This window comes from Rhipicephalus sanguineus, chromosome 1 (genome assembly GCF_013339695.2).
Source record: "Rhipicephalus sanguineus isolate Rsan-2018 chromosome 1, BIME_Rsan_1.4, whole genome shotgun sequence".
NCBI lineage: Eukaryota > Metazoa > Arthropoda > Arachnida > Ixodida > Ixodidae > Rhipicephalus > Rhipicephalus sanguineus.
This window is the reverse complement of record NC_051176.1, coordinates 309,374,055-309,401,809: the sequence shown is the minus strand read 5'-3', so window position 1 is coordinate 309,401,809 and position 27,755 is coordinate 309,374,055. Positions and strand designations below refer to the sequence as shown.

Below are 27,755 nucleotides of genomic sequence, written 5' to 3'. Positions count from 1 at the left end.
GGCAATTGTGGAAGGTGCCTGCCTAGTGGTGAATCAATGCTTGGGAAACAACTGCTGAAGAAATGTTGAGCAAGCAGTATGGTTAACTTTTGCTGGAAGGTTCTGGCAAGTAGCATCAATCATAGTGAATTCTCTTTTCCTTTTTATTCAGAAACCTTCTGCAGTGTCTGCCACACAAAGATTTATCTTAGGTTATAAGAATGATGCCAAAAAGAAAAGCACAAGAGAGCATGCCTGTTGCTTCCTTCTTTCCTTGAGGGGTACATATGGTGTGTAATCAGTGTCAGAGTCACTACTGCTCTTGCTTTCTTCTCTCCGGAATCTCTGAAACACCAGGCGAGCAAAAAAAAAGATTACTTATAGAAATACATATTATCTGCTCGTATAAAAGAAATTCATCGACCTATGCCATGTGAAAGAGTAGAAACAGACACACAATGAAAATCAGTCTTCACACTACACTAATGCTGCAAAGCTAGTTTTTTGGCAGGCCAGCTGATACAAGGTATATTCTGAACAAAAAGCAGTACAACTTTTCCCCTATACAATGCTTCAGCAGGCCCCAAAAAACTTCATATTCGAAATTTAAAGACTGAAAATTGTACTTAGATTGTGTGGGAAATCTTTCTAGCTTACGTACACATCTCATGCTGTTTCTCAGGCCATCCAGAATGGGCCAACTAGGATAATGTCACAGCATCTTACAGTAAGTTATACCGCCGTTTAGACTAACATTGCAAGAGTGCCTATGAACAAAAATACGACAGTGATGGCGATGTAGACAGCACAGAGTCGTCTTAGGATAGCACAGAAGAGAGTGCCGTTGGTATGGGGCAGTGTCATCAAGACGATTCTGCACTGTCTACACTATCACAATGCATTACAACCAACTTGCCCCAGCTTCCATACTGGTAAGCAGCTTAATAATGCACCGCACATTCAAAACAATGCCCTTAAAGCTCGTCATTCAGCATGGCACAGCTAACGCAAGCCCCCACCTCCCCGCACATAAGTGCAAAATAATGCTTTTATAGCCAGATCAGTGACGAAATATGACGAGACATAAGGAACAAGCAAATAATGCAAACACAATTTACACATTTGACCGCTACGACTATCAGTTCAGTAAAAGGATTTACCACTGTGCCTTGTAGGCGGATCAGCTTCAAAGGCACTGAAGAAGTTTAGGGACAGGATGTCCCGGTGTGAAACCCTCCCGTGCCTGCGAAAAGCGGCTCACCCTGTTTGTACACACAGATATTTGGAAACTGCAACAGGTATTTCTTTCTTAAAGAGAACCCGAAAGTTTCCATTTGTCTACATTTGCAATGTTCTAACTTTGCAATGTCAAATTATGGAATTTTTTTTTTTCAGTTACAAGGCACTGCGTTACATATTTAATAATCAGTGACAGCGCAAGAACACCAGAGGGGACAAGAGAGAGAACACAGCGCACTGTCACTAATACTGCGTACCAGTGACAAAGCCCAGTTTTATGCTCTTCTAGATGACGTTACAGACACCGGTTTCGCCAGACAGCTCACCGAATCAAAAGGAATTTGTCTACCGATCGATCAAAGAGTGCAAGCTGAACAGGGAAGGTGATGGCACCAACGTCGTTAACTTATACCGGTGCCACACGGGCGCTTTTGATCGCGATCAGGACGATCGCGGTCTGCGCATCAAGATCTGGCTCCCAGATCGCGATTTGACTCACGCCTGCGTCAAACTCGATCCGGATTAGTTTGGACTATGTTGATCGCGATCAAAAGTGTCCGCGTGACACCGGTTTGCCGACACTGCGATGATGATGCCTCATACGATACACAGGAAGCCTATTCGAAGCGTTCACACAGAAAAAAAGAACTTTTCATACAGTGAACTATAAGCACAACGTACTTTCCTCGCAGTTGCATGCGCATTTTCGCTCTGAGAGTCGGTGTTCTCTACAGAACTTTCAACTCTACCGTCCATTTTACAACGTGACACCGATGACGATGCGCGCAACTTGTGCACGATGCGCGAGACTTTACGGCTTTTCTTTTTCTTTTTTTTTTTTGCCTCATTGCTAAAAGACTATCGTTTAGAGTCGTATTATGTTCCAGCCGATGAAGACAAGAACTTGGAGACATTATGCTAGTTGAAGCCGTCAATTTTAAAGTTAATTTTTTTTTATTTACTGGCAGCATCCAGAAATCGATCCAATCCAACCTAAAGCAGCGGTTCTAGCTAGTTCTAGCGGTTCCTATCACGGTTCCTATCGTGCGTTTCCTAGCAGTAGCAGTAGACCCGGTGGCGGCAGTTGGCATATGATTTTCTTTATTACTAAACAGCAATCTCTAAACTGCTGTGCGGCAACACGAGCCATGGTTAAAACTGTACACTATGGATTTCAACTTGGTCACCAACTAGGTTGAGAATCACATACTTTATTTTGTGTTGTGTTTTCCAAGGGAACGATGTCATCGCTAAAGCGCTCCTGTTCAGAGAAGCGCATTGATGATTCCGCAGCCAATCCCGTAATTAAAAGGATATCTTCGAGAATTCTGCCTGGTGCCTTGATACCTGCAAATAAAGATGCTGTCGACTGGTAAGCTTGCGGCATCATTTTTTCTTTTGCTCGGACATGAAGCGATACATTGCTCGCGCTTTAGAAGGATCAACGTTTGAGGAGACAGTGTCACACTTATGCTTCCCCTCACACTTCACCTACAATACTTTTCATTAAGTAATTGATCGAATGAATAATTAATGCTTCACTTCGCTTTCAGGGGCTTTCAGTCACTTCTTGCGTATGGTTGTCACAAGCACGTGGTTGTTATCGACACAAAGTATTTACAGGTAAGTATGAAAAGTACCACAATTAGTCAAAACGATTGCATTTTGAAATAGCGCCATGGCCTCACTGTTGCCTGTCAATATTTACAGGTCTTCCAGACTCTGACAGGGCACCAGCACCATGTGACCAAGGTATGACTGAGTGAAATATGAGAGTTGGACAAAGGTTTTCTGAAATGTGCAAGCCCGAAATGATCAACAGTGCTAGAACCTAGCATATGCCCTGGTCCAAAAGAGACTTTTCTTGTTTAAACACTCCTGAACATCCCTACACTTTTGAAATGCTGGCACACCAGATTATGGGATCTTCCCTGAGGTATCAAAACGTGAGAGATCATCTTTATTCAGTGATTACTGTAGTGTTACTATGCTCTTGTCGGGTCAGTATACACGAAAAAATATTATCATTGCGATTTTGTATACAGCCTTGGAGCTTTTCAAACTTGAACTGCATTGTCAAGTGCCTTTGATTCTATAAGAACATGATATTTAACTGTTCAAATGTTTTGTTAATCTGGGGTGCTTCACTGCATCGGAAAGCTACGTACGAAACCTTGTTGCTCCATCATTCAATGCCCCGTGGAAACATATTATTGGACATTAATTAAAAAACATTCGTGCGACACTATTTCAGTGAAGATGCATACCTTCATGTTGTCAGTGCTACTACTTGCGCACATTAACAAACGATTTGAAAATAGGAATTTTATGGCGAAATTTTATTTTTGTGGGCGAGAAAAAAAGGTGGGCAAGCAGACATGAACACGATTTAAGGATAAAAGTTCACTACCAACTGGAAGGGCACACCGGGGCGTAAAAGAAGGTAGACAAAGCCTGCACATTATGGCAGCAGCAGTCTAGTGGTTATGGTGCTCGACTGCTGGCCCGAAGGTCACGAGATCGAATCCCGGCTCGTGTACTTAGATGAATAATGATGATATTATTACCCATCGATCGGCGACAAACACACATTGGCCTACATGAAAGAAGACTGCTTAGGCATGACATCTTTATATATGATAACCATTAGCTAGCTAATGTGCACTCATCTAGTCTTGTTGCTGTGCCATTGACTACCTTGTCCGCATGTTGGGAAGCTGTTCAGAATAGAGCAGCCAGCCCCATCTCATGTAACTATGGGCATCTTTCTAGCATTACTTGATAAAGCAAGATATTTCACTTGAGTCATTGCAAAAAGGCTCATGGTTGCTCTTCTGTGTCTGTTTCATAGTTACATATATATCAATAAATTGCACTGTCTGCCAACTCATGCTCCTGTGCACACGTCGCGACGCATTCACAGCTTGCTCATTTTCATGCGCATACATGGTCAAACGCAGCTATTGAACTGTTCGAGCTGTTGCACACTGGAACAGTCTTCTGGGCCACAGTGCTTGCATCCAAGTCTAACCACGAAACTTTTTGTGATAACCTGATTTTTTTCCTTCATATAACGATACTCTCCTGTACTAATTGTAAGCTGTGGTTTGTTACCTTTTTTTTCATTCGATGCTAACTTTCTGTTACCCCTTACTCAGTGCCCTTGAATGGGTCTGTGAAGTATTGTAAATAAGTAAATGAAAGTGCGTGCGAGTTCTCAGCCACTGCTGGAGGAAGGCCTCAGCCACTTATTTACCCGGTCTTGACTCCATTTTATTCCTGTTTCATCACCCCACCGAACTCACTGCCGTCCTCAGCTTCTTTTCCCTTCCCTTGGTGTCCTTTGCATTGCTCTAAGTGGCCACCATTTGTCTGTCCTGCGCATTACGTGGCCGGCCCAGATCCTCTTCTTTCGCTTGATATCAGCTAGGACACCAACTACGTCTGTTTGTTCTCTGACCCATTCAGCTGTCTTCCGATCTCTTAATGTTATGTCTACCATTTTCTATTTACTGCACGCTGCATGGTCCTTAACGTTTTCTCGAGCTTTTTTGTTATCCTTCAAGTTTAAGCTCCATATGTTAGAACTGGGAGTACGCAATGATTGTATACTTTTCGTTTTGGGGAGCGTGGAAGTTTGCCCCTCAGGATTTAGTGAATACTGTGTTTCATTTCCTGAGCACATTTTCTGGCTGCTGTCAATACAGAAAACACTGCAATCCACCTATAATGATATTGACAAAACAGAAAATTTGATCGTTATGACCTATTATCGTTATATCTGGACCTGCAAAAAAAAAAAAACAACAATGAAAGAGCATACCCTCGTCTCCCTGTGCATGTAGGCCTACTTATTCATAATAAGTGAATTGGATCGAACAATGCAAGTCATGGCAAAGAACACTGACCACTTTGTTATAGTCTAAATAGCCAAAAGATTATTTGAACAAGCTGATAAAAATGAAATTTGTGAAAAAATTGGAATTCTTGAGGACATCTCGAGTCTTGAGGGGTGTTGAGATCGTCGACTGCGAAAGCCCATATTTTTTTCATCAGGCTTCCAACCTCTGCCAGAAATCCCTATCAGTTCACTGCTTCACCTCAAGAGATATCACCCTGTGCCTAGTCAGTGCCATCTTTCATAAGCGTATAAATGGGCAAAAGCTTGTGTTAGAAACCGTTGCTGGGCGTTGTGTGGCTGTGACCAAGCAAGCTCTTCCCCTCCAGCGATTGCGATGGTGATTATGCACACAATGCTCCCTTTCTTCATGGTGGCTTGGTTGCGGCACTTTTAATGAGTTTTCACGTCGTTCTCTTAAACTGCCTTACTTTTATCGAACTCTCAAATAAATTTTTGTAGAAGGGTGTGCCCACATAAGAACGAACACAAGGTACAGGTCATCATTCCCAATTATGATGAAATTAACTCTAGGTGAAGGTTTTAGACCCCGAACAATAATTTCGAACTTAGTTTCGGTAGAAAAAAATTTGTTTGTCTGAAAAAAAATATGTAAAAATTTTGGCTGTGAAAAACACTTTTTCACCAATTTCACAATTTCTGAACTTTCAGTGGACCTAGTGAAAAAAAGGTGCGCTTCTTGTTTGCAATAGTTCAATCTTATGAGTATTTATTTCGCTTTGCTGTCAAAGGACATTGGGTTAAAAAAATCACAAACATGGTAAATCCCATGAAATGCCCGTATTCGAGGAATTTTGCTGTAGACAAGTTAAACGGAGGATAACAATACTCGGTACATATTGACCTTGATATTTGCACTTTCTCAAAATTTTTCATGGTTTTAGAGCTGCTCACCATCTTACTGTGAGATTGTGCTCGAATGTATGTGGTTTACCATAAGCGCAGAAGTTTGAAAATAGATTTCTCAAAAAGTGAATTTTTAATATTATTTGAAATCTCTCTGATTGATGTCAAGGATGTTGTCTACCATTCTGCGTAAAAAAGTTCCCCCCGTGGGAAGATGGGGGCGACATTTTTTTCCCCGTTCCTACATGGATCACATCACACTGTATAATTATGCATGGTTTTTCTTTTGCGTGAGGGCAATGAGAAATGTGAAGAATTGATATAAGTTATAAGTGATACACCTGGTATCGTTATAAGTACTTTACATTGCACTAGACATTTAGGCTGCTGCATAAAGATCCTATTCAGAAAGATCCAACAGGCTCTGCCAGCAAGCACCAAGTGCATCAGCGCCGCAGATGGGCAGGGCACTCGTAATGATATCGTGCTAGTTGCAAACGGGGAGAGGTCTGTTGAGAGAAAAGCAGGCAACAAGACAGAAGCCATTTGCACTCTAAAAGATGGCATCTTTGCTGTGCCTTGTGGATTTCATGGCCTCTCGTTTGCGTGAAAGTTGAGAGTTAGCCGACTGGCAGCTATACCACTGAGTGCTTGCAGTCAGCATACCAGCAGATTAAATGAAGGCAGACCCCATATTTCTCAGTGCATTGCTGTGAATGTAGTTGCATGCATTCCTTTAATTGGAAGAATGGTTATCGCCATGCACAAATATCAAAAGCATGTTAAGCTGTTCAAGCGCTTTGTGTGAGCAACATGATATTTGTGTACTCGAACCATCAATATCATCACTTCATTGGTGCCTCATGATCTACTGATGATGCTGTGGCCTATGTGGTTATTGCGTCATGCCTCGGGTGACCACCTTTGTGCTAGTGAAATGTGGAACACGCTGACTCAAGGGGGGGGAGGAGAGATTGACACAGCATGGCATGGCGAGAAATAAAGTACAATAATTTGTCTTTCAACTTTTGGCGGGAAATTTTTGCGTGCAACATTTTGTCGTCTGTGAATAAGGGAAATAGAATAACTTATGCAAGTTGAATATGAAATACACAGATGTGTAACCAAAACTCCCCTTTAAGCGCAAATTATGATGCACTATACCGTCTGCAAATGCGCCAAATTCGCATAGCATAATTCCAAGGCACTCAGTATTACATTCCAAGCAAGAAAACGAAGGAATGTGTTGTTTTGTGTTAGTTTCAGTAATTATTGTTAATTAACATGTAATTAAACATTAATTATTCTGCAATCAGTCAGCTTCAATTCTTGAATAAGAATCAAATATTAGGCCCGCAATGTATGCCCAGTTTGTTTTTTGGTTGTATTCGTTTCGAGCAAAGAAAAATCTTGGTCCTGGAACGCGTCACGTCGAACGATCTTCGAACATGGTAGTGTCTCCAGCAAAGTGAGATGCTCTGCAGCAATACACAGCACAATAAAGTTCAATGACTGCTCAGGAAGCCACTGCGTTTCAAGTCATTTGAAGAAACACGTGCCTCCATAGTTGATGTGTACCATTGTACACACCACCACTGAAGGCGTTATACAACACTCTAATATGCACTGACACAAAACAGGGTTATTAATATCAGCCTAAAATTTCAGCAACTCAAAGAATAGTCAGTCAAAAAGCAGCTGTGGCCAGTGTTGTACTCGTTCCTTTAAAACAGGAACGAAAGTTTCGTTCCTCGTTCCTTCCCATTGTTGGGACGAGTTCCCTTTACAAATTCCTATATTGCAAAAGGAACGCATTCCAGTTACATTTCGAACATTGGAAGTAGCTGTTACATTACCGTTACATTTGATTTTTGTATTAATATACAGGCTGTTTCAAGAAATGTGTCCAACCTTCTAAAAAAATCAGGAAAATGCGATATTTGCTCGGGGCTTTCAGAATTGCTTTTTCTGTAGCAACAGGAATCTTAAGGTAGTTAAGGACATCATTTAGGACAGTAATTAATAAAGTTACAATATTAACTTTTTAATTAGTGGAGTTAGGTCATTGTGTCAAATGGGAGAATTGAAGTCCTTCATGCGAGGAACCCATCTGAGCTTTGAGGTTTCGAAAAAGCGTCCTCTAGTAATTGTTGTGGCATAATGAAATTCAACAAAATGCAACGGCTTTCAACAGCGAAAGTCATCGAATTCGGTTGAATTTCATTAATTCGTAATTATTACTAGAGGCCGCTTTTTCGAAATCTCAATGTTGGTATGGGTTTCTGGCACGAAGAACTTCAATTCCCCAATTTGACACAGTCACCTCACTCCACTAATTAAAAAGTTAATTAACTTAACTTTCTTAATTACTGTCCCAAGTCATGTCTCTAACCATCTTAGATGCCTAGCGCTACAGAAAAAGTCATTCACTCATTTTGGACGTCTCAGAAGAATATGGCAGTTGCGTTCTTCCATGTTTTTTGTTTAGGTTTCGCCATTGAATTTGGTTGAATTTCATTACTTCATAATTATTACGAGATGCCACTTTTTCGAAATCTAAAGTTGGGTTGGGTTTCTGGCATGAAGAACTTCAATTTTCCCATTTGACACAACCACCTAACTTCACTAATTAAAAAGTTATTTAATTTAACTTTTTAATTACAACCCCAAATAATTTATTTAACCATCTTAAAATCCCTGCCACTACAGAAAAACCAATTCTGAAGGCAGCAATCAAATATCACATTTTCCTCATTTTTTGAGAAGGTTGGACACTGTGGGAATCGAGCGCGTCCTCCCCTTTGGCGCCTCGTTCCCCAGCTAGCGCGTGTGTTGGCCCCGCGCGGCTCGAGCGCCGGGGACCGCCGTTAATCGGCGGGATGGCGACCGCGGCGGCAGCGCCAGGCCTCTTTGTCTGGTGCGAGCCATGCGTCGGCTTCCCGGCGCACAGGCACGCGTCCGGGCGTGCCTCGACATGCTCACGCCACCAAGTTAGCTTGCGTCACTGCGCAACGCCTGTCCTCATTGGCCGCCAGTGACAACCCCCTTCCCCCTTGAGCTCGCTTCTGTCTGGCGCGGGCTTGCCCGCGTGAGATGCTCTCAGGCTAGCGCGAGTGGTTGACGCGCTGCTCTAGCAGGCGGCTTCTCGTTCGTGTGCTCGACTGCTGCCCTTTGTGTGATAGTCGTAGCGCCGCTGGCAAGCGTACTCGACCGGTCTTGCAGAGTTCCCTTTACGGCCTGCAAGCCCGTGACTGTCGTACTGTGCTGCATCTTGGGTTAATAAACCCGTGTTGTTTGTTGACATCCTGCTTCGAGTGCCTTTTCTGCGCCGTGCCGGAGTCGACGAACCCGGCCGTAGCGTCTTTGTTCGCTGCGGCAGTGGAGAACGTCGCGTCGCTTCACGGCCGCCTCGTAGGGTAAGCTTTGTGCTAAACCTATCTCCACAACACATTTCTTGAAACACCCTGTATACCGTCGGGTAATCCTGAGACGAAATAAAGAGAGCAATTTCAAACTCGCATCGAACTACGTATATTATAGGAATTTAAACATCACTGGCAGCAGATTATCTGGAGATAAGAAGAATCCAGGAAAGCTAGCAACAATGGAACGCTCAGAGGCGCAGACCGGGCGCTGCAGCGGCGTCTGCGGTTTCGTGTCATGGGCCTGTTTCTCGCCGTCACATGTTCGGGTGTCAGGGGCCTGACAGCCGTGTACAACTCCGAGATGTAAGCCACACAGTGATGAACAAGCCTCCAAGGACCACTCGTTACGATAGGCCGCCTTGTTTATTTTTCACTGGCATGTGGCCGCGAACTGCGCAAACACAAACCGGCGGTAGTGTTCGCCGCACGCTGTGAGTCGCTCCCAACCAGGGGTCCAACCAATGCGAAACATCGTTGCTGTTGCGCTGTGCCCTGCAAAGAAGCCCATTCATGCGCAGTGGGAGGCCACCGAGAGGGAATTCGGTGGTCATCACGTTGTGTTTCACTCACTTTCTGTCGCCGCCAGCGTTGTGGCGGCTGGCGGGTACCTCTGTCCCGTGTGCGTCAAGACACCTGATGCGCTCTGCTATTTCTAGCGTTCGATGACTTCGTGGAACCACGCGCAGGCATCGCTGCGTCCTTAGTAATTGCGCCCACAGCCTCCCCCCGTCCCACCGCCTACTCTTCGGGACCCTCATCCATGGGACCAGTGTTTCAGGGGCACACCTCCTGGTTAATCAGAACTCGGGGTACCCAGTTTGCCTCCTCATTCGCTTGACACGTAGGAGAACTGCCCATATAAGCAGCCCAAAATTGGAGGACGCTTTAGCCTCACAGTTCAAGAGTAAAACGCGGTAGCATAATCGGGCTTCTTGGTGGAAAACTCAACCGTGCCGCAAGGAAAGGAGCGTCTGTGCTTGTAACATTGGATGTTCCAAACTATCCTAGAATGTCTAATGCAAGTACAGTTGCGAAGTGCCCACCATATGCCATTATTAATCCTTTTGCGCATTCGGGAATTACCCGCTACGCGTCCGTAAGGCAACACGCGCACCTGCACACTTTGTCGATGCCACTGCTGATAATGATTAATTATGCCTGAGCGTTTTTTAATAGGTGGCCCTTTAAACCATCCACTCGTCGCGCAGTTCACATGTTTTGATATCTGGTGCGATTCTACGCTTCTTTTACGTAATATTACATGCGTTAGTTAGACTCCTTGCACTACATGACATTCGTAAAGGTTTTTTTTTTTTTTCGAAACAGCTTCCAGCACCGGCGTGGCTCTGTGGCAGAACACTTGCTTTCCGCGCCGAAAGCCCGTGTTCGATCCCCACTCATACCGAAGATTTTTATTATTTATTTATATGCATTTATATGCGTCTATCTTGAATTTTCGCTCATGGACGACGGCGATTTTTCGCTCACAACCAATGACACGTACACCGGAATTTCTGCGAAACGAGCTTTTGAACGCTATCGTGTTAAAACAGCTGCGACTTTCGGCTTGGCCGAACACAAACGTCAACAATGTACAAGGAAGTGCACCCTTTCCAGATGACGATCCTACACGCGCGTTTGCGCATTCCCCATGACGTTCTGCGTACGTGCGTCTATTCAATGCCGTGGTACGTTTACAGAAGGAATGGCGTTCCCTCTGCCGTTCCGTCGAACACATAACGACTTACCGTTACAGTTCCACCGATCCTTAATGGAACGGTGGCGTTCCTCCTGTACAACACACTGGCTGTGGCTTAGTTTCCACACGTAAGCGATTGTCTTAGCAGTGGTTGGCCACTGCATACCGCTAGTAGCGTGAACATGCTCAGCCAATGCAGGAGGCTGCCACCCCAATGGGGGGGGGGGGGGGGAGGGGAGGCAGTGTTTCCGCGCAGCTGTCGCCAGAAGCAGTCGCCGCTGCCGTGAACCAGGCGGCTAACTAACTTTTTCGGAGGCTTGTAGCGCTTGTAGTACTTGCAGCTAACTCATCCTCAAGCAGGGTGGCCAGATGCAACGAAACTCAAGGTGCTGCCGAACAACACTGAAGTGTGACATGTGGGCATTTTTCAAAATTTTCCTATCTCTTGCGGGACGGTACATCCACCGTCACGCGAGTCGCGGTACGGGTGGTCATCCTAGTCGTGCCACTAAGTGTGGGATCTCGGGTTTGTTTCCTGGTTGCATTTTCATGTGGCCAGAATGTGACATCGATCACGTAATGCCCTTTAGATACATGCTAAGGAATCCTAGATGGTCAAAATTGATCCAGAGCCTTCCAAAAGCAGTATCCTGCATAGCCCACTGAGCAATTTCTAGATGCTAAGCCTACAATTTCGACCTTTTTTGTTTCATCGTATGAAACTTCCATGTTGGACAGCATTGTGTCCCTTCTTTCATCATTTTGTGCAACAAATGCTAATTATACATCCTTTCCAAAGAGCTTGTGGGGATCGAGAGCGTCCTCCTACCTGGCGCCTCGTTCCCCAGCTGCCGCGCGCGTGCCGGCCGCGTAGCCCGGGCGCACTTAGGCACCGGCAATCGCCAAGATGGCGGCCAGGGCGCCTCTTTGTCTGGGCGAGCCAAGTGTCGGCTCCGTCCCGCGCTGGCATGTCCGGGCACGCTACGCTGGCACGCTGCGCGGGCCTACGTCACAACGCAGCGCCATTCCCCATTGGGCCGCTGGTGACATCCTCCTCTCCTACGAGCTAAGATGCGCCCGACGATTCGCTCGTGGCGGCTTCTCGTTCGTGTGCTCGACTGCTGCCCTTTGTGTGATAGTCGTAGCACCGCTGGCAAGCGTACTCGATCGGTCTTGCGGAGTTCCCTTTACGGCCTGCAAGCCCGTGACTGTCGTACTGTGTTGCATCTTGGGTTAATAAACCCGTGTTGTTTGTTGACATCCTGCTTCGAGTGCCTTTTCTGCGCCGTGCCGGAGTCGACGAACCCTGCCGTAGCGTCTTTGTTCGCTGCAGCAGTGGAGAACGTCGCGTCCCTTGCCGGTCGCCTCGTAGGGTAAGCTTCTCGCAAACGTATCTCCACAAGCTACACCCTAGTGCTTACTGCAACACTGTGGTGTATTGTGGTACTCAGAAGTAGTGCTTCCCTCTTGTTTTCAGCAACTGCCATTCATTTTTTTCTTTGTGTGATGTCTTTAGAGTTCTCCTGGTAAGCCTTCGAGATGTTCTCAAGTACATTAGGAGAAGCTAGAAAGTATTAGTACTTGTTGCCGGGCTAGTTGGTACATCTATACCGGAATACAAAAAGACATGTAACCACACCATAGAAAGGACAGGAAACAGAACAGAAAAGGCCGTAAGATTATGGAACGGGTGGGAGATTATGGCAGCTTATTACATTGTTGTTGACACATCTGTTGATTTTCATTACGTTCATTTTGTTTTATTCGCTTGCTGTTTTTTCCTCAGTTGCCAATCTTTATTCTACATTTTATACATGTATTCACAGGAGGTCCCCCTGACAGTTTTTACTTTGGTACCTCCTTCGGTATTATATCAATTTTCTACTTGCACTGTATTGTATTGAATATATTGAATAAACTCACTCAAACTCAAACTCTGTGTGGCGGAGAGTATAGTTTATTTCGGTCTTTGCTAGATTAGAAAGGTTTTTGTCATTCCCCTTGTCCAATGTATTTTGATGAGCATGTGAGGCGATGGGCTTTGGACATGGCTACTATGGCTATATATATATTGCTGCTTTTCTTAGACGCCCGTTTCTGTTTTAAGGAAGGGTAATTTTAAGGGCTTGTTTTTATTTGCTAGGCACAACATTAATTAGAATGAACAGAAAGCCAAGGAAAGTATAGGGGATGTTATTTGTAGTAATTGTGATGTAAATGTGAAGTGGACGAAAAAAGAACTTGCCGCCATAGTATACGAGGGATTATTGGTCAGCTGCCAGCTTGTAAAAAGATCACGTGCTTCGTGACGCCAGCAGGCAGAAAAAAGAGTGTTCCACACTCGCCGTCATGGCTACTAGTGGTGCTGACTAACACTCGCAAGTTCAAAATGCACATATATGCTCCATAAAGTGGACGGGGGGATGACCGCCTCCGTAGCTCAGTGGTAGAGCATCGGACGCGTTATTCGAAGGTCGCAGGTTCGGTTCCTGCCAGCGGCAAGTTATCTTTTCGTCCACATTACTTTCTTCACATTTACATCATAATTACTACAAAATAACATCCCCTATACTTTCCGTGACTTTCTTGGCTCTTAATTCTAATTAATGTTGTGTCTAGCAAACAAAAACAAGCCCTTAAAATTGCTCTTCCTTCGTTCATTCATAGCGAGGGCCTCGTTCTGGCAGGCTGAATGCCTTAAGGCCAACTCCGGCGACTTTTCGAAGTCAATGGATTTCAGTAAAATTTGCTGGGCACGTTCCTTTTCACGTTCCCGTCATTTTGTGCCAAATTTCAGGCTGGAGGGATGCGCAGCTTCATTACAAATGAATTGTATTGATTGTTCCAACTTTCTCCACCTTGCTTCCCAGAATTATAGATGACTTGCACGTGACGTCATGGACGCAGCTTCTGAAAGGAACTGGGACTCCACGATGGTGGCTTTGATGACAAACAAGTTGCGTCTATGTGAAAACGACGCGGCAGGAACGTCCCTGTGCGTGAATAATGAAAGAACCTGCGTGTGATGTTTTGATAACATTAATGTGACATCGGAAACGTCGCGTCCCCACATGCTGGTGCTCCAACACGACGCTTTCAGTGACGTCAGTGCAAGCCATCTATTGGCAACACTGTGAGCGTGACGTCACTTTTGGCAAACTGGAAGTGACGGAACCAAGGTGCCATTACAACGTCTACTATCCACAAGGCAACAATAGCGTGTGTTTGGCCAGCGCTTCGTTGGCTGGGCGTGCAAATTTCAGTTCCTTGTGGCCGTGCGTGCGATGGGTGGCAAGTGGTGTTACGCGTTGTGGGCTGCACACGATTCTCTGTATTAACAATCACGGAACACTCGCACCTCACGATTACCCCGCATCTTCATATTAGAGTGTTTTAGCTAGCAAGACGGAAAGTGCGGTAATACGGTACCGGCTGAAGAGTGCACATGCGTGAACATTACTGTACGGAAACACTTTCCGTAAGGTATACAGGGTGCACTGTGACCGGGCCTATCGGTATGCATAACTTGCAAGTACGTAACACCGCGGAACTCCGGGTACGATCTCAGCATGTGCCGCCATCACCGAGCATATGGCAGCAGACGACACCGAGTCAAGCTGTGCGGCTCATATTTCCCGTCAACGCCGTACGTTGCAAGGGCGATATTTGACTGCCGCTCGAGAACTAAGTGTAAATAAGATAAAAAAAAAAAAAATAAAAGGACCAGACGCGGGAACGTACTGTTTGCCAAAGGTGATCACAAACCCGTGAAAGAGCTGTCGGAGAAGCGTATCACATGGCTTATGCGCGCATATACAGGAAGGACTTCAAGACATCGAATAACGTTCGTGTGTGCGGGCGTTACTTCATAACATGCAAGTTATGTTTCCCAATCTCATGCGAAGTCGTTTCACCCATTACGTGCGACACTGTGGACTCGGGCACTGCAGACACAGAGGATCAAAGTTCCTCAGTCAACACTGCTTCACTGAACGATTATCCTTCGGCATAAGCACAAGGCAAATGATAAAAACACGCACAACGCCAAACGATTCGCGGTACGAACGTAAACGCGGCGCGGTCACTGAGTTAGAGTGTACTAGAATATTCTAACTGAGTCGTATGTGCTCAGTTGGCTCGGTGATGGCGGACGGAAAACAGGAACTGACGTCGCTTGCAAGTTATGTATACGGTGAGCTGCGCGTCGTGTCAAAAATTCATCACACCAACGTGATGTTGAACGCCGCTATTGCCAAACTTATGCACTCTTCCCAAAGCAATATTAAGAAGCTTTAGTTAGTCCACAAATTTCCCAGCGATAGCATTTTACCCGATCGCAGCCACACAAACTTAGGCCGCCTGGATAAGTGGCGCCATTTGGCGGTGGAATGCGCAACCAGGCAAGCAAATAACTAAACAGGTGTGTTCTACTTCATTGAAGAAAAATGGTGATTTTAGTTGGCCTTCAAATGCGTCCGAATCGCAACTTTAATTTTCCGACAGCTCCGAGGAGCTTGTGCGCGTAGCACGGTCAGTCACAGACATGGTACAGTGCAGACCACTTATAACGTAACCGCATATAGTGCAGGACCGGTTATAATGCAGTCTTTTTCGACTCCCGTTTACCCTCCCATAGAACCGCATGTATACGCATACCGCTTATTGTGCAGTCCCCCAAGATGAAATACCGTTTATAATGCGGTTGCGGGAAAATATTTCTGACAAACGCGGTAGCGAGTGCGGTTCTCAAAGGAGGTACGCCGCTGGGGAGGGAGCGACGAGGTCGTTACGACGGGCGAGGGCACGCGCAGTGAACGAACGAAGGGCGGAGGGAGGAAAAAGACCGCGGCAGCGCTGTGCGGGCTCGCCGAGTGGGGAAGGATGGTGGTTGCCTAGGCGACGGAGTAGCCTTTGCACCGGCGGCGGCAAGGCTCCGCGGCCGCTTGCCGGCAGCGCGTTATGCGTGGAACGTACGATCGCGTACTCATCAAGTGCGCTTAAAGTAGTTTCCTGTCGGGAAAAGCGTCGTCTTTATCACACTTGCTACAGATATCGCGTTTGCTACCTCGTCCGCAAATTGAAAAGTTTTGCGGCTTCATGACGCGAGCTTTCGCCTTTTCTGTCAGTGCGCGGACTTAAACGAGCTTGGCGGGCTTTTGTCGCCGTTGCTCTCCCGGCCGCGAACACAAACTTCGTATCACGCGCGCTGTTCTTGGGTTAGTGCTTGAGTGCAATCTTTTCGACGTCCGACCTTCATGTTGTCTTGGACAAACTTCCCGCGACAACATGCTGAACCGCAGGCTAGGCCTAATCAGCGTTGGTTGCTTTTCGATAGCGGTCGGGGGCGATAAAAGTTGCGGTTTGGTGCGGAATCGACGAAACTTTTTGCGATGGCTGCACTTGAAGGGAAGGGAATCATATCGTTAATGAAAACGAGGGCATGGTTGGCACAAGCAACTCTCGAATGGTGGTTCCGGATTCGATTGCAATGTCTTGGACATCGCGTGCGCGCCCGTGAAATCGAACGATCGGTACCGCGCTCAGCACGTGAAATTTCGGTCGCGATTCGACATGGTTTCTGTGTAATGCGCATACCTCGAGGTGGCCTGAAACGTAGTCGGCGAATTTCCGCGATGGCACTTTGTTTTGTTTGCTTTTTTCCCCCGTGTTCATTTCGTTGGCAATGCGGGTCTTTGGCGGTTAATTTTTGAACATTCGGAGATTTAAGTGGTTGTAAGCGCCCCAAATCGCATATGTCGATTATCGGACACGCGAGGCTACATGCTCAACACGTTTTGCGCAAGTGCAGCCTTTGAAGAAGGTTGTTTTGGTTATAGTGCGGTACCGCTTACAGTGCGAATATTCGCGACTCCGGCGACTTACGTTATAAGCGGTCTATACTGTACTGCTTACTCTAAAAAGACAGGGTGTGAAACACGGACACAATAAAGAAGTCAGGACACCACAAGCGCCGACTAACACCATCAGTTGTTAGTCGGCGTTTGTGGTGTCCTGACTTTTTTCTTGTGTCCGTGTTTGCACGCCCTGTCTTTTTAAAATGGACACTTAGCAACTAGCTCAGCTCTCTGTTATTCTATGGTACTGCTGTTGCAACGGGGTCACCTTTCCCCTGAGCGTCTGCTCTTCGCCGCCTTTGTAGCTTTCATACTACGCGCTGGTAGGACCGGCATACATTGCTCGGTTTTCGCCGACTTATACGTCACGCGAAGACAGTACTGCTCGGTCAGGTTTCGGTATTGCGGTTTTTTGCTTATTTAAAATTATTGTCAAATTTGTCGAGTATTTCTGCTATCGGACCCGTGACAGGAGCGACTCAGGAACATAAAAGCACCATTACTTTGACATGGTAAAAAAATCGCTGGAGTTGGCCTTTAAGGTAGTATACGAGGGATTGTTGTTCAGCTGCCAGCTCGTAAAAAAAGATCACGTATACGTGGCGCCAACCGGCAGAAAAAGAGTGTTCCACACTCGCCGCCATGGCTGCGATCGACGCTGGCTAGCACTCCTTGGTTTAAATGCACATATATACCCCATAATTTGGACGGAAAGATAACTTGCCGGCGACAAGTTATCTTTCCGTCCTCTTTACTTTCTTCACATTTATATCCTAATTGCTATAAATAACACCCCCTATACTTAGCATTATGCCTGTTAGTTCTCATTCATATTGTGTCTAACAAAGAAAAACGAGCCCTTAAAAGTCGTCTTCTTTCCTTAGTTTTTGCTAGTAGTACTTAGTATGGTTAGGCTCGGCTATCTTCTGTTTCAATCAGTTCCCCACACTACGCACGTGTCACGGGGTTTTGGCGGGAGCTGTTACGCGGTTCTTGGCGGGAACATGTCACGTGACCAGTTATGTGTGTTATTCACGTGACTAGCTGTTACGCGGCTTTGGAGAGAACATGTCACGTGACGAGCTGTTACGTGATGCGACGTGATTTTGGTCGCGTGACTAGTTACATGATTTTAGTCACGGGACTAGCTGTTACGTGTTTTTAGCGGAACATGTCACGTGACTAGCTGTTACGTGATGTTACGGGATTGAGTCACGTGTCTAGTCACGTGGTTTATGGCGGTAACGTCTCACGTGACTAACTGTTACGTGATCTTAGTTAAGTGACTAGTTACGTGATTTTAGTCGTTTGACTAGTTGTGTTATGTTCGTGATAGTCACGTGACTAGTGGTTACGTTATTTTACGGTATTTTAGTCACGTGACTGCTGTTAAGTGTTTTTTTACAGGAACATGCCACGTGACTAGCTTTTACGTCATTTCGTCATGTGAGTGGTTACGTGATTTACGGCGGGAACGTCACATGACTAGCTGTTACATGATGTTACATGGTTTTAATTACGCGATGTGACATATTTTAGTCATGTGACTAGATATTGCGGGATATTAGTCATGTAACTAAGTGTTGCGTGATGTTACATGATTTTAGTCCGGTGACTAGTTGTTGCGGGACGTTACGTAATTTAGTCACGGGACTATTACGCGATTTTTAGTCACGTGACTAGCGGTTATGTGATGTTGCGTAGTTTTAGTTATGCGACTAGTTACATGATTTTTAGTCATGTAACATACTCGCCCATCATAGTTGTTGCATTCCGTAGCCGGACAAATCGGCACACTATTTGTGGGAGCGAAGCAGAAGATGAAAGGGAGGACGAAGCGAGTGCGTGCTGGTTCATTACTGTTTGCACTACTCGGTGCAACGGAAAGTTTAACAGTTCTGCTGCTAAAAATTTTTCGTAAACACTATTGCACTTTACTATGGACATGCTGTTAGTACCTTTGCTTGGTGGGTATGGTAGGGTAAATCGGTCATCTTGGTTTCAGCTTTATATCTCAGGAACTTTTCCATATTTTGTTGTGAAATTTTGCTTGCTCAATAAGAAAGCTTTTGGCCTTCACTTTGTGCAATTAGGACCCTGTAGCTTTTGTTACTATTTTGTACTTAGGTACCAAAGTTTATACCGGGGTGTAAAATGAAATGTACCTTTTCTCAGAAACGAAAAACTGTATGACCGTGAAATCTGGCACGTTAATTCCACGTGGTAGTGGCATTAACCCCTAGCTCTAAAAACGGTGTCTACATTTATCTCACAAGAAAAAAGAAATACTGTCCTCACATGTCATGTGCCGTAAGAGAGACTTTCCAATTAATAATCTTTTTCTTAATTATAACTCACACAGTTTTTCGAAGTTTTAGGTTGAGACTATTTGGAAGGGATTTAAGTATCATCTGAGAAAATTTCAGCACCATTGGTCGGATAGTTTTCCAGAAAAGGTACAGTGCTCGTCAAATTAAACCCGAATAGCTGCAAGCCTTCGCATGGTATAGTGCGCGCCGTCCTGTTATCACCATCGACAGGCGCGCGCATCTGGTTTGACTGCACTGCGCATATGCGCGCCTGTCCATGGTGATAACTGGACGGCGTGCACTATACCACTGCGAAGGCTTGCCGGTGTTCGGGTTTTATTTGACGAGCACTGTACATCAAGTTCAGAAAAATTTCAAAAAGCGCAGAAAGTGCTCACAAGATAAACCAATGACTATGCTACAAAAGCATTACTGGTGGGAAATTTTGAAATCAAAACCTATGAAAATGGTAGGAAATGAATATATTTAACCGGTCTAGCCATATTTATTTATCAAAAAAATACCTACATGCAGAAACGATGATGGAAAACAACATGTGAACAAGCCAGGAGGTGCTGTTTCTAACGCTATTTCTAAATGGCTTCGAGCACTCCTACGCGCTCGCCAGTGCATGGTGTTGCTTCTGAGAGTGTGTATTATTTTTTAGCAATGAAATAAAAAAATCGCCTTTTTGGTCGATCTATCTTACCATACCCCCTTAAGCTCCCTGTGATGTGCACTGATGCTGAAAAAGCCTTCACTTTCTTTTAAAGAGATACTAAAGAGAACGTTTTTAGCAGTGCAGCTGTTTAAGGGAATGCCCCGTCAGTCGCGAACAGAAAGGATCATCATGAACCAGCACGCGCTCTCTTCGTCCTCTCCTTCATCTTCTGCTTTGTTCCCAGAACACGTGCACCGATTTTTCCGGCGTGGCACCCAGTAACTCTGATGGGCAAGGGAATGAGTACAGAGAGGGAGAAGGAAAGAGAGAAATTGATGGTGAAAAAACTTCTTGGCTAGGCAGGCTTCGAACCCACGTGCCCACGATCTGAACGGGAGCTTCGTAACCACTCGACTGTGATTGCGTTGATATGGGCAAGAGAACGAGAAAAAGATAGAAAGGAAGAAAGAAATAGTGTGAAAGAAACGGGCAGAAAGAGAGGAAGAAATGGACAGAGAGAGAAAGAAAGAGATAAAAGAAAAGCATAGCATAGCCATGCAAGAGTGTGGGAAAGGGAAGTAAGGGTGAGGAGGAGGGTATAGCACAGTATAGTTTAGGATGTGGGGAGGGAAAGGAGGAGGGAAGAGGCTAAAGCATGGTATAGCAAAGGGGAGAGAAGAAAGGAGCGAGGCTCTGCTGACTACTAGTGCGCAGCTGCCCCAATTTTTTTTTTCTTACTGGTAAATTACAATTTCACAATACCAAAAAGCACCACTCACACCAGAAGAAGACGCTTGGTAAGCGGGAAAATGCGCAAAAAAGAAAATACAGGTGGTGACTGTTGGGAACTAAAAAGCCACACACATATAAGCAACGGCAAAGTGTGCGTCTTTAACAATGTGAGTGTGTATAGTGAGAGACCACATGGCTTCTCCGTGTTTACATCTGTGCGGGGCTGTGAATTATTTACTATTGCAGCCCCCCCCCCCCCCCCGTGAACTAAAGCCATCTAGAATCACGTTTCCCCGGGACGCTGCTCTCGCCATGTATTGTAAACAAGAGAGGGACGGAACGGCCCTCCTCCTCCTCGAGGACCCCGCCTCCATCGGGGCAGTCTGCTCGAGGCTCTGTAACTACGAGCAGCTCAATAAAGTTTCTCTTCCGCCCACTGATCCTGCGTTCTTCATATACAAGAGTTTTGGCGACGAGGATGGGATCTCAGATGATATATCCGATGGGACCAAAAATGGCATCTCCGATTGAATCACAAGACAAGTGTTAACAACATCTTGCTGTGGTGAAACTGGACTGTTCAATCATGGCAACATTGGCAGACGGGATAGCAGCATCAGGAGATCGCAGCGTGGTTACGACGCCGGTTGGAAGGCTTGCTGAGTTCAGTCCCGACACGGGAAGCATCGAAGTCTACATCGAAAGATTCGAGGTCTTCGCAAGTGCTAACAACATCGACGAGCCGAGGAAGGCGCAAGTTTTCTTGACAGTCCTAGGTGAAAAAGCCTACATGACACTATGAAGCCTTCTGCTGCCTAAGAGTCCTGCTGACTCCAAGTATGCTGATATCACAAAAGTGCTGCGTGAGCACTACGCACCACGGAGATCCATAGTCACGGAACGGTACAGGTTCCATCGCAGGGATCAAGGCCAAAGTGAAACAATTGGAGAATTCGTCGTCGAGCTCAAGAAGCTAGCGGCAACATGCGAGTTCGGCAGCTTCCTTGAAGAACGTCTTCAAGATCGGCTAATTTCGGGTCTTCGCAGCAAGGACACCCGATGCCGTCTGCTGTCGTTACCGAACAAGGAGGTGACATGGGAACGAGTTCTAAACATCGCCACCGCCATGGAAACTGCAAAGGACGACACCAAAGAAATTCCCCCAGCTCCTGCGGACGTCAACTGCCAGAACAAGCCGACGCCTAAAAGGAAGCCAACGAGCAAAAGCAAAACAGTGTCCACAATAGGGACTGCCACCTGTAAACCAGGGAAGCCGCGGAAAGAAGAACTTTCTCGCGAGGAACAAGGAAAATGTTTCAGGTGTGGTGATGAGCATTTTGCTAGGGCATGTCCATTTTTGCAGAGTCAATGTTTCAAATGTTCGAAAAAGGGCCATGTTGCTAAAATGTGTCGAACTAAACAAACGCATTGCATGGATCAAAGCACAACAGAGGCGAAACTGTTGGCAATAGGGCATAACCAGAGAGATGGTCAGACATCTCCTTTAGTAATAAAGCTACACATAAATTGCAAAGAGGTTCCAATGGAACTTGATACAGGATCAGCAGTGTCTCTAATGTCAGAAAGCGAATTCAAAAAATGTTTTCCCGATGCTGAGTGGTCTGCAACTGATGTGCGCTTGGTCACATACAACGGAACACCTGTAAATGTGAAGGGTTCCGTGCAAGTTGATGTGAGCTATGGCACACAGCGCCATGAGCTGCCGCTTGTAATAGTCAAGCATGAATCGGGCTTGAGGATGCCAACACTTTTGGGGTGTAACTGGTTGTCGAAAATAAGGTTAGATTAGTCAGATGTCGTACCTGTGTACAACATTCAGACAGAAAATTCTTATTTGAAAAAGTACCATGAAGTGTTTGCAAAAGGATACGGTACAATCAAGGGCTTCAGTGTGGCATTGTTCTGGAAGAGAATGTGTCACCTCTTTTTTGTAAGGCTAGACCAGTTCGATACGCCGTGTTGGAGCAAGTTGAAAAAGAATTGCATGACCTTGAGAGAGTTGACATTGCATATCGAGTCAAGCACAGTGAATGGGCTACCCCTCTTGTGATAGTGCCAAAGAAAGACAATTCTGTTAGGATATGTGGGGACTACAGAATTACTGCAAATCCACGTATAGAGGTGGATCACTACCCACTGCCTTTACCGGAGGACATCTTTGCATCTGTAGTAGGAGGCACAAATTTTACACTTTTAGATCTCTCTAAGGCTTACCTGCAACTTCAACTTGATGAACGCGCCCAAGAGCTATGGACAGTGAACACTCATTTGGGTCTTTTTAGATTTAAAAGACTGCCGTACGGAGTAGCAAGCGCTCCGGCGATGTTCCAAGCAGTAATGGACCAGATTTTACGAGGAATTCCTGGCACTGCATGCTACATAGATTATGTACTTATTTCAGGAAAAGATAAGCAAGAGTGCTACGAAAGAACTGAAAGAGTGCTTAAGAAGCTACAGGATCATGGAATCCGCGTTAATGCAGAAAAATGCTCGTTCTTTCAAAGTAAAGTGCGCTATCTGGGACACGTAATTGACAAGAAGGGGTTGCACCCAGCACCAGACAAAGTGGAAGCTATCATGCTTGCTCCCCAGCCAGAGGATGTTACACAGCTCAAAGCATTTCTTGGCCTCGTTAACTTCTATGCGATGTTCATGCCAAATCTGGCAACTCTACTTGAGCCATTACACAACTTGCTACGCAAAGAAAGTGCATGGAAATGGTCAAGTCAGTGTGACAAGTGTTTCAGAGAATGCAAAGAATTGCTGTGTAATAACCAGCTATTGCAGATTTATGATGTCAGAAAAGATTTGCGTCTGACATGTGATGTGTCTGCATACGGCTTAGGGGCAGTGCTGTCTCATGTGGTTGATGGTCATGAAAAACCTGTTGCCTTTGCGTCTCGATCAATGACCCCAACTGAGCGCAATTACGCACAAATCGAGAAAGAGGGACTTGCCGTTATTTTTGGAATCAAGAAATTTCACAAGTACTTGTATGGTCGCAAGTTCGAAATTTTCACGGATCACCAGCCACTGACTGCTCTTTTTGATCCAGCAAGCTCTGTGGCTGCCGCGCGAGTGCACCGTTGGTTACACGTACTGTCAAATTACCGTTACCAGGTCACGTATAAGGCAGGACGTAAGATTGGTAACGCTGATGGTTTGTCGAGGCTCCCCCTGCTTCAAACTACTGAAGAGTCTGAAAGCATTTTTTATTTTGCACCAATACGAGACCTTCCTGTCACTTAAAGAGGTTGAGCTAGAGACAGCCAGAGATGAAGTCCTCCACGTTGTACGTGAATTCACATGGAGCAGTTGGCCAAACAAAGTTTCATACGAGCTAAAGCCGTACTTTGTAAGGAAGTTAGAAATGCGTGTGCACATGGGTTGTTTAGTGTGGAATAAGAGTTGTGATTCCTGCTTCACTTCAAAGTGACATTCTTGGATTGCTGCACGAACAGCACATCGGTGTCATTAAGATGAAGGCAATCGCTAGATAAATGGTCTGGTGGCCTGCTATTGATCGCAGTATTGAGGAAATCACTAGAAAGTGTGATATTTGCCAGAGTGTTGCTTCGTTCGGTCAGCCCACTCCATTGCAACCATGGAGATGGTGTGAGAATGCGTGGGAGAGAGTGCACTTAGATCTTGCAGAGAAAAATGGCAAATCAATTCTCCTTGCTGTGGACTCTATTCGAAGTGGCTAGAGGTAAAAATCATGAACTCCACAACAGCGCAAAAGACAATCGAAGTAGTGAGATCTATGTTTGCTGCATATGGATTGCCACACGAAATTCTTACATACAATGGCCTTCAGTTCAGAGCTCAAGAATTTAAGGACTTTCTAAAAGCAAACGGTGTGAAACACACGCTAACTCCTCCTTACCATCCACAATCAAATGGGGCGGCAGAAAGAGCAGTACAAATGCTGAAGAAGTCGCTTCTGCTGCAGGGAGTAAGTGACCAAAAGAAAAACCAGCAAACAACACTACAACAACAAGTGGACAACTTCGTGTTTGGGTACAGAACCACTCCCCATACATTCACAGGGCAGACGCCAGCTGAATTGTTCTTGAGAAGGAAACTGCGCACACGGCTCTCAATGCTGAAACCAGACCTTGCACGAAAAATGAACGAAAAAACAACGCACATAAAGGAGAGCACAGACAAACACCGAGGTCGCTCAAGACAGTTTGAAAAAGGGGATCTCGTTTGCGTAAGAAGCGTTCGAGGTGAAACCGTTAAGTGGTTTCCCGGAAAGATAGTCAACAGAAGGTCAGCCATGACATACCTATACTCGGGGACAACTTTCTGTGGCAATGAAGGGAAAGCTACGGGGGCGGAGCGTCTGCACATGTACTGCTACGCGAAGTAGTCCGGTTTGGCGCGCGTCTCGTAACGCCGTGGAAAGTGATGGCTAGCGTTGCATCTCGACGCAAACGCTGCTTAGCGTCTGAGGTACGGGTGAAAGGCACGACTTTTTCACGCACGCAAAAACTCGAAGTGACAACGTATAGGTAAAGTAAAGGAAATACAAATATCTCGCTTGTGTGCGCTGCGTTCCGTCTCAAAAAGCTACAGGTAGAAAATGAAGGAGCTTTTTATATATCTCACGCAGAATACGGACGCAATTGTGGGGCTACATTCATTAGCGGTAGGATACGTGCAGTGTGGCTCTGTAGCTTTCCCTTCATTGCCACAGAAAGTTGTCCCCGAGTATAGTGTTTGTTTCGGGGCAAGTAAGATTCTGCCACGTGGACCATTTGCGCAGCGCGCCAGGCGATATCCCATTTCACGGGGACGATATAAGCTGCCCACAGACGGGTAATGGAAACGAAGCGCAGACCGTCGGCACAGCACCGTCATCTCCAGGCTTGACGCCGTCGCATTCAGACACGGAGCCCTCGGAATCACCTCCCAACACAGACAGTGGAAACGGGAACGCTCTCAGGCGTAGTACACGCACGAGACGTTTTCCTGAACGTCTGAATTACGACACCTTTAGTCTTAGGGGAGAGGAAGATGTTGGGAACTAAAAAGCCACACACATATAAGCAACGGCAAAGTGTACGTGCTTAACAACGTGAGTGTGTATAGTGAGAGACCACATGGCCTCTCCGTGTTTACATCTGTGCGCTGCTGTGAACTAAAGACATCTAGAATCACGTTTCCCCGGGACGCCGCTCTCGCCATGTATTGTAAACAAGAGAGGGACGGAACGGCCCTCCTCCTCCTCGAGGACCCCACCTCCATCGGGGCAGTCTGCTCGAGGCTCTGTAACTACCAGCAGCTCAATAAAGTTTCTCTTCCGCCCTCTGATCCTGCGTTCTTGATATGCAACAGCGACGCCTTGAACTTTTTGCACCAGCTCACCATGGCGTCATAGATTTCGACGATGTCTGCTAGTGTCTACGTAATTGTTTATCAGTAAAAATTGTACGCACTGTGTTTTAAAAGGCCCATAGTCTTAACATACCAAGTTTCAGAAGCTTTCATTGAACCTACGTGGCCAAAGTATGCAAAAAGGCCTTGAAATTTGTAACGTCACAGCGACGTTCATGCGATCAAGTTCTGGCACGAAATTAAAAAAATGATACTTTGACCTTCATTTCATCTGCGTAACATATGATGGTGAAATTAATGACAGTAGAGTTCTGAAAGAATAACTAATCTGTCTAAACTGATTTAATGTTTACTTTAGGGTCCCTTTAGCTTTATCAGCAAGTGTAGAATGCCTATGAGGCTGGAATGCAGCGCACAGTTTCTGCCACACCATTTATAGGATTACCTCCTGAGTTTTGTTACATCAGTGTCTGTAGTAGTAGCGTCTATGTTCTTCAATGCCATGAATGTGTGTGCGGGTGTATGTTTGTTCTCTGCTCACTAACGTGTTGTATATTACATTCCAGACAGCATTAGGCAGGCTCATATAGATGCAGTAGGCTCTTATACATTAGTCTGCTTTTGATAGCCTCCTAGCACTCTATCGCGAACAGTGAAGGCTAAATATCATAAACTATGCTTTTCTTAAACATTGCAACACTACTAAAAGTGAAAGAAGTTTAAGGCAAAATGAGAATGAGATCAGGCACTTGCCACAGCCATAAACACTAATGTTCATTACAAGCGAGACAAGAATGTGTTGTCGCCACGAACGTCACACCAAAGGTGTTGTGCTTCAATTGTTGTCACTCATACCCACCTGCCTAGTGCTGAGTCATGGCGTTTCAAGAGTCGCAAACTGCCTCAGAAATGTGAACATTAACACAAGCAATCAGATGGAAGATACTCAAGTGCACACAAGGAGAAATCATTAAAACATTTAATCACTGGTTTGGCAGTAGGTTGCTTCACATTAACATAATTCCCAAATTGCACCGATCTGCATATTTTTAACTCATGGATGACTCGCTAAAAATATGCTTTCGTAACATAATAATGAGGAAAGGTTTTTTTTCCACCTGTTCTCTGCTACAGAATCCTGCAGCAGTGGTTCCCAGGAACTCAAGTTCTGAGAGTCTTTAGATATGTGCACAATTTCTTAGTACTTTTACAGTGTGGTGCCTTGGGGTTGCATTCTGAGTTATCACATATTCTCGGAACATTTGAAGAATGTCTTTCCCCCCTTGTCATAACACAAGAAATTTCGCACGAGGATTCCTTCCGGTTCAGTAAAAACACTAAATGCATGCGTATTCAATAAATCATTTTGTTAGAAGCACTTCCTAGCGGCTCTTTCGCCGTCATCTTGATTTTTTGTCCGCGACTGAGCAAGGGGCCCCCCCTGCAAGTCTTGTTCAATTATCTTTCACCATAGGGGGTGTGCTTGCTCGGGATTTTATGGTAGATACTAGTTGCTGAATGAAGCAGTGTACACATTTCATTCAATAGCACTTCACAGCAATGGCTTACAACACATTATAACAAAGTTTATTTTTTACATAAAGCAAACGCCATCTTGAGATGTACAGGTCACAGCATCGTGCAGGATGTATAGGTATTGGGTAGGGTAAAGTGTAGCAATCACAGAGTTATCCTTGAAGAGAGAAGGGTTGCAAGTTATCAGCAAG

At 45.4% G+C, this 27,755-nt stretch overlaps 2 protein-coding genes across 3 annotated transcripts in view; one reads left to right on the top strand and one right to left on the bottom strand.

The window, feature by feature from the left end:
* LOC119379426 (ATP-dependent RNA helicase abstrakt) overlaps positions 1–2,019 on the bottom strand; it is a 263,231-nt gene extending 261,212 nt beyond the window's left edge. The window contains exons 1-2 of the mRNA XM_037648739.2: positions 1,900–2,019; positions 235–324 (exon numbers count right to left, since the gene is read on the bottom strand). Of these exons, the coding sequence (XP_037504667.1) occupies positions 235–324; positions 1,900–1,974 (165 nt within the window). The 5' untranslated portion in view covers positions 1,975–2,019. The remainder of the gene's footprint in view (positions 1–234; positions 325–1,899) is intronic.
* A 208-nt stretch (positions 2,020–2,227) lies between these two features.
* The window catches only part of LOC119379425 (WD repeat-containing protein 11), a 448,867-nt gene continuing 423,339 nt past the window's right edge, over positions 2,228–27,755 (top strand). Inside the window, exons 1-3 of one of the 2 annotated variants that reach the window (XM_037648735.2) lie at positions 2,228–2,590; positions 2,772–2,841; positions 2,929–2,970. In XM_037648735.2, the coding sequence (XP_037504663.1) occupies positions 2,460–2,590; positions 2,772–2,841; positions 2,929–2,970 (243 nt within the window). In that variant the 5' untranslated portion in view covers positions 2,228–2,459. The remainder of the gene's footprint in view (positions 2,591–2,771; positions 2,842–2,928; positions 2,971–27,755) is intronic. The other variant, XM_037648734.2, reaches the window with a different exon arrangement.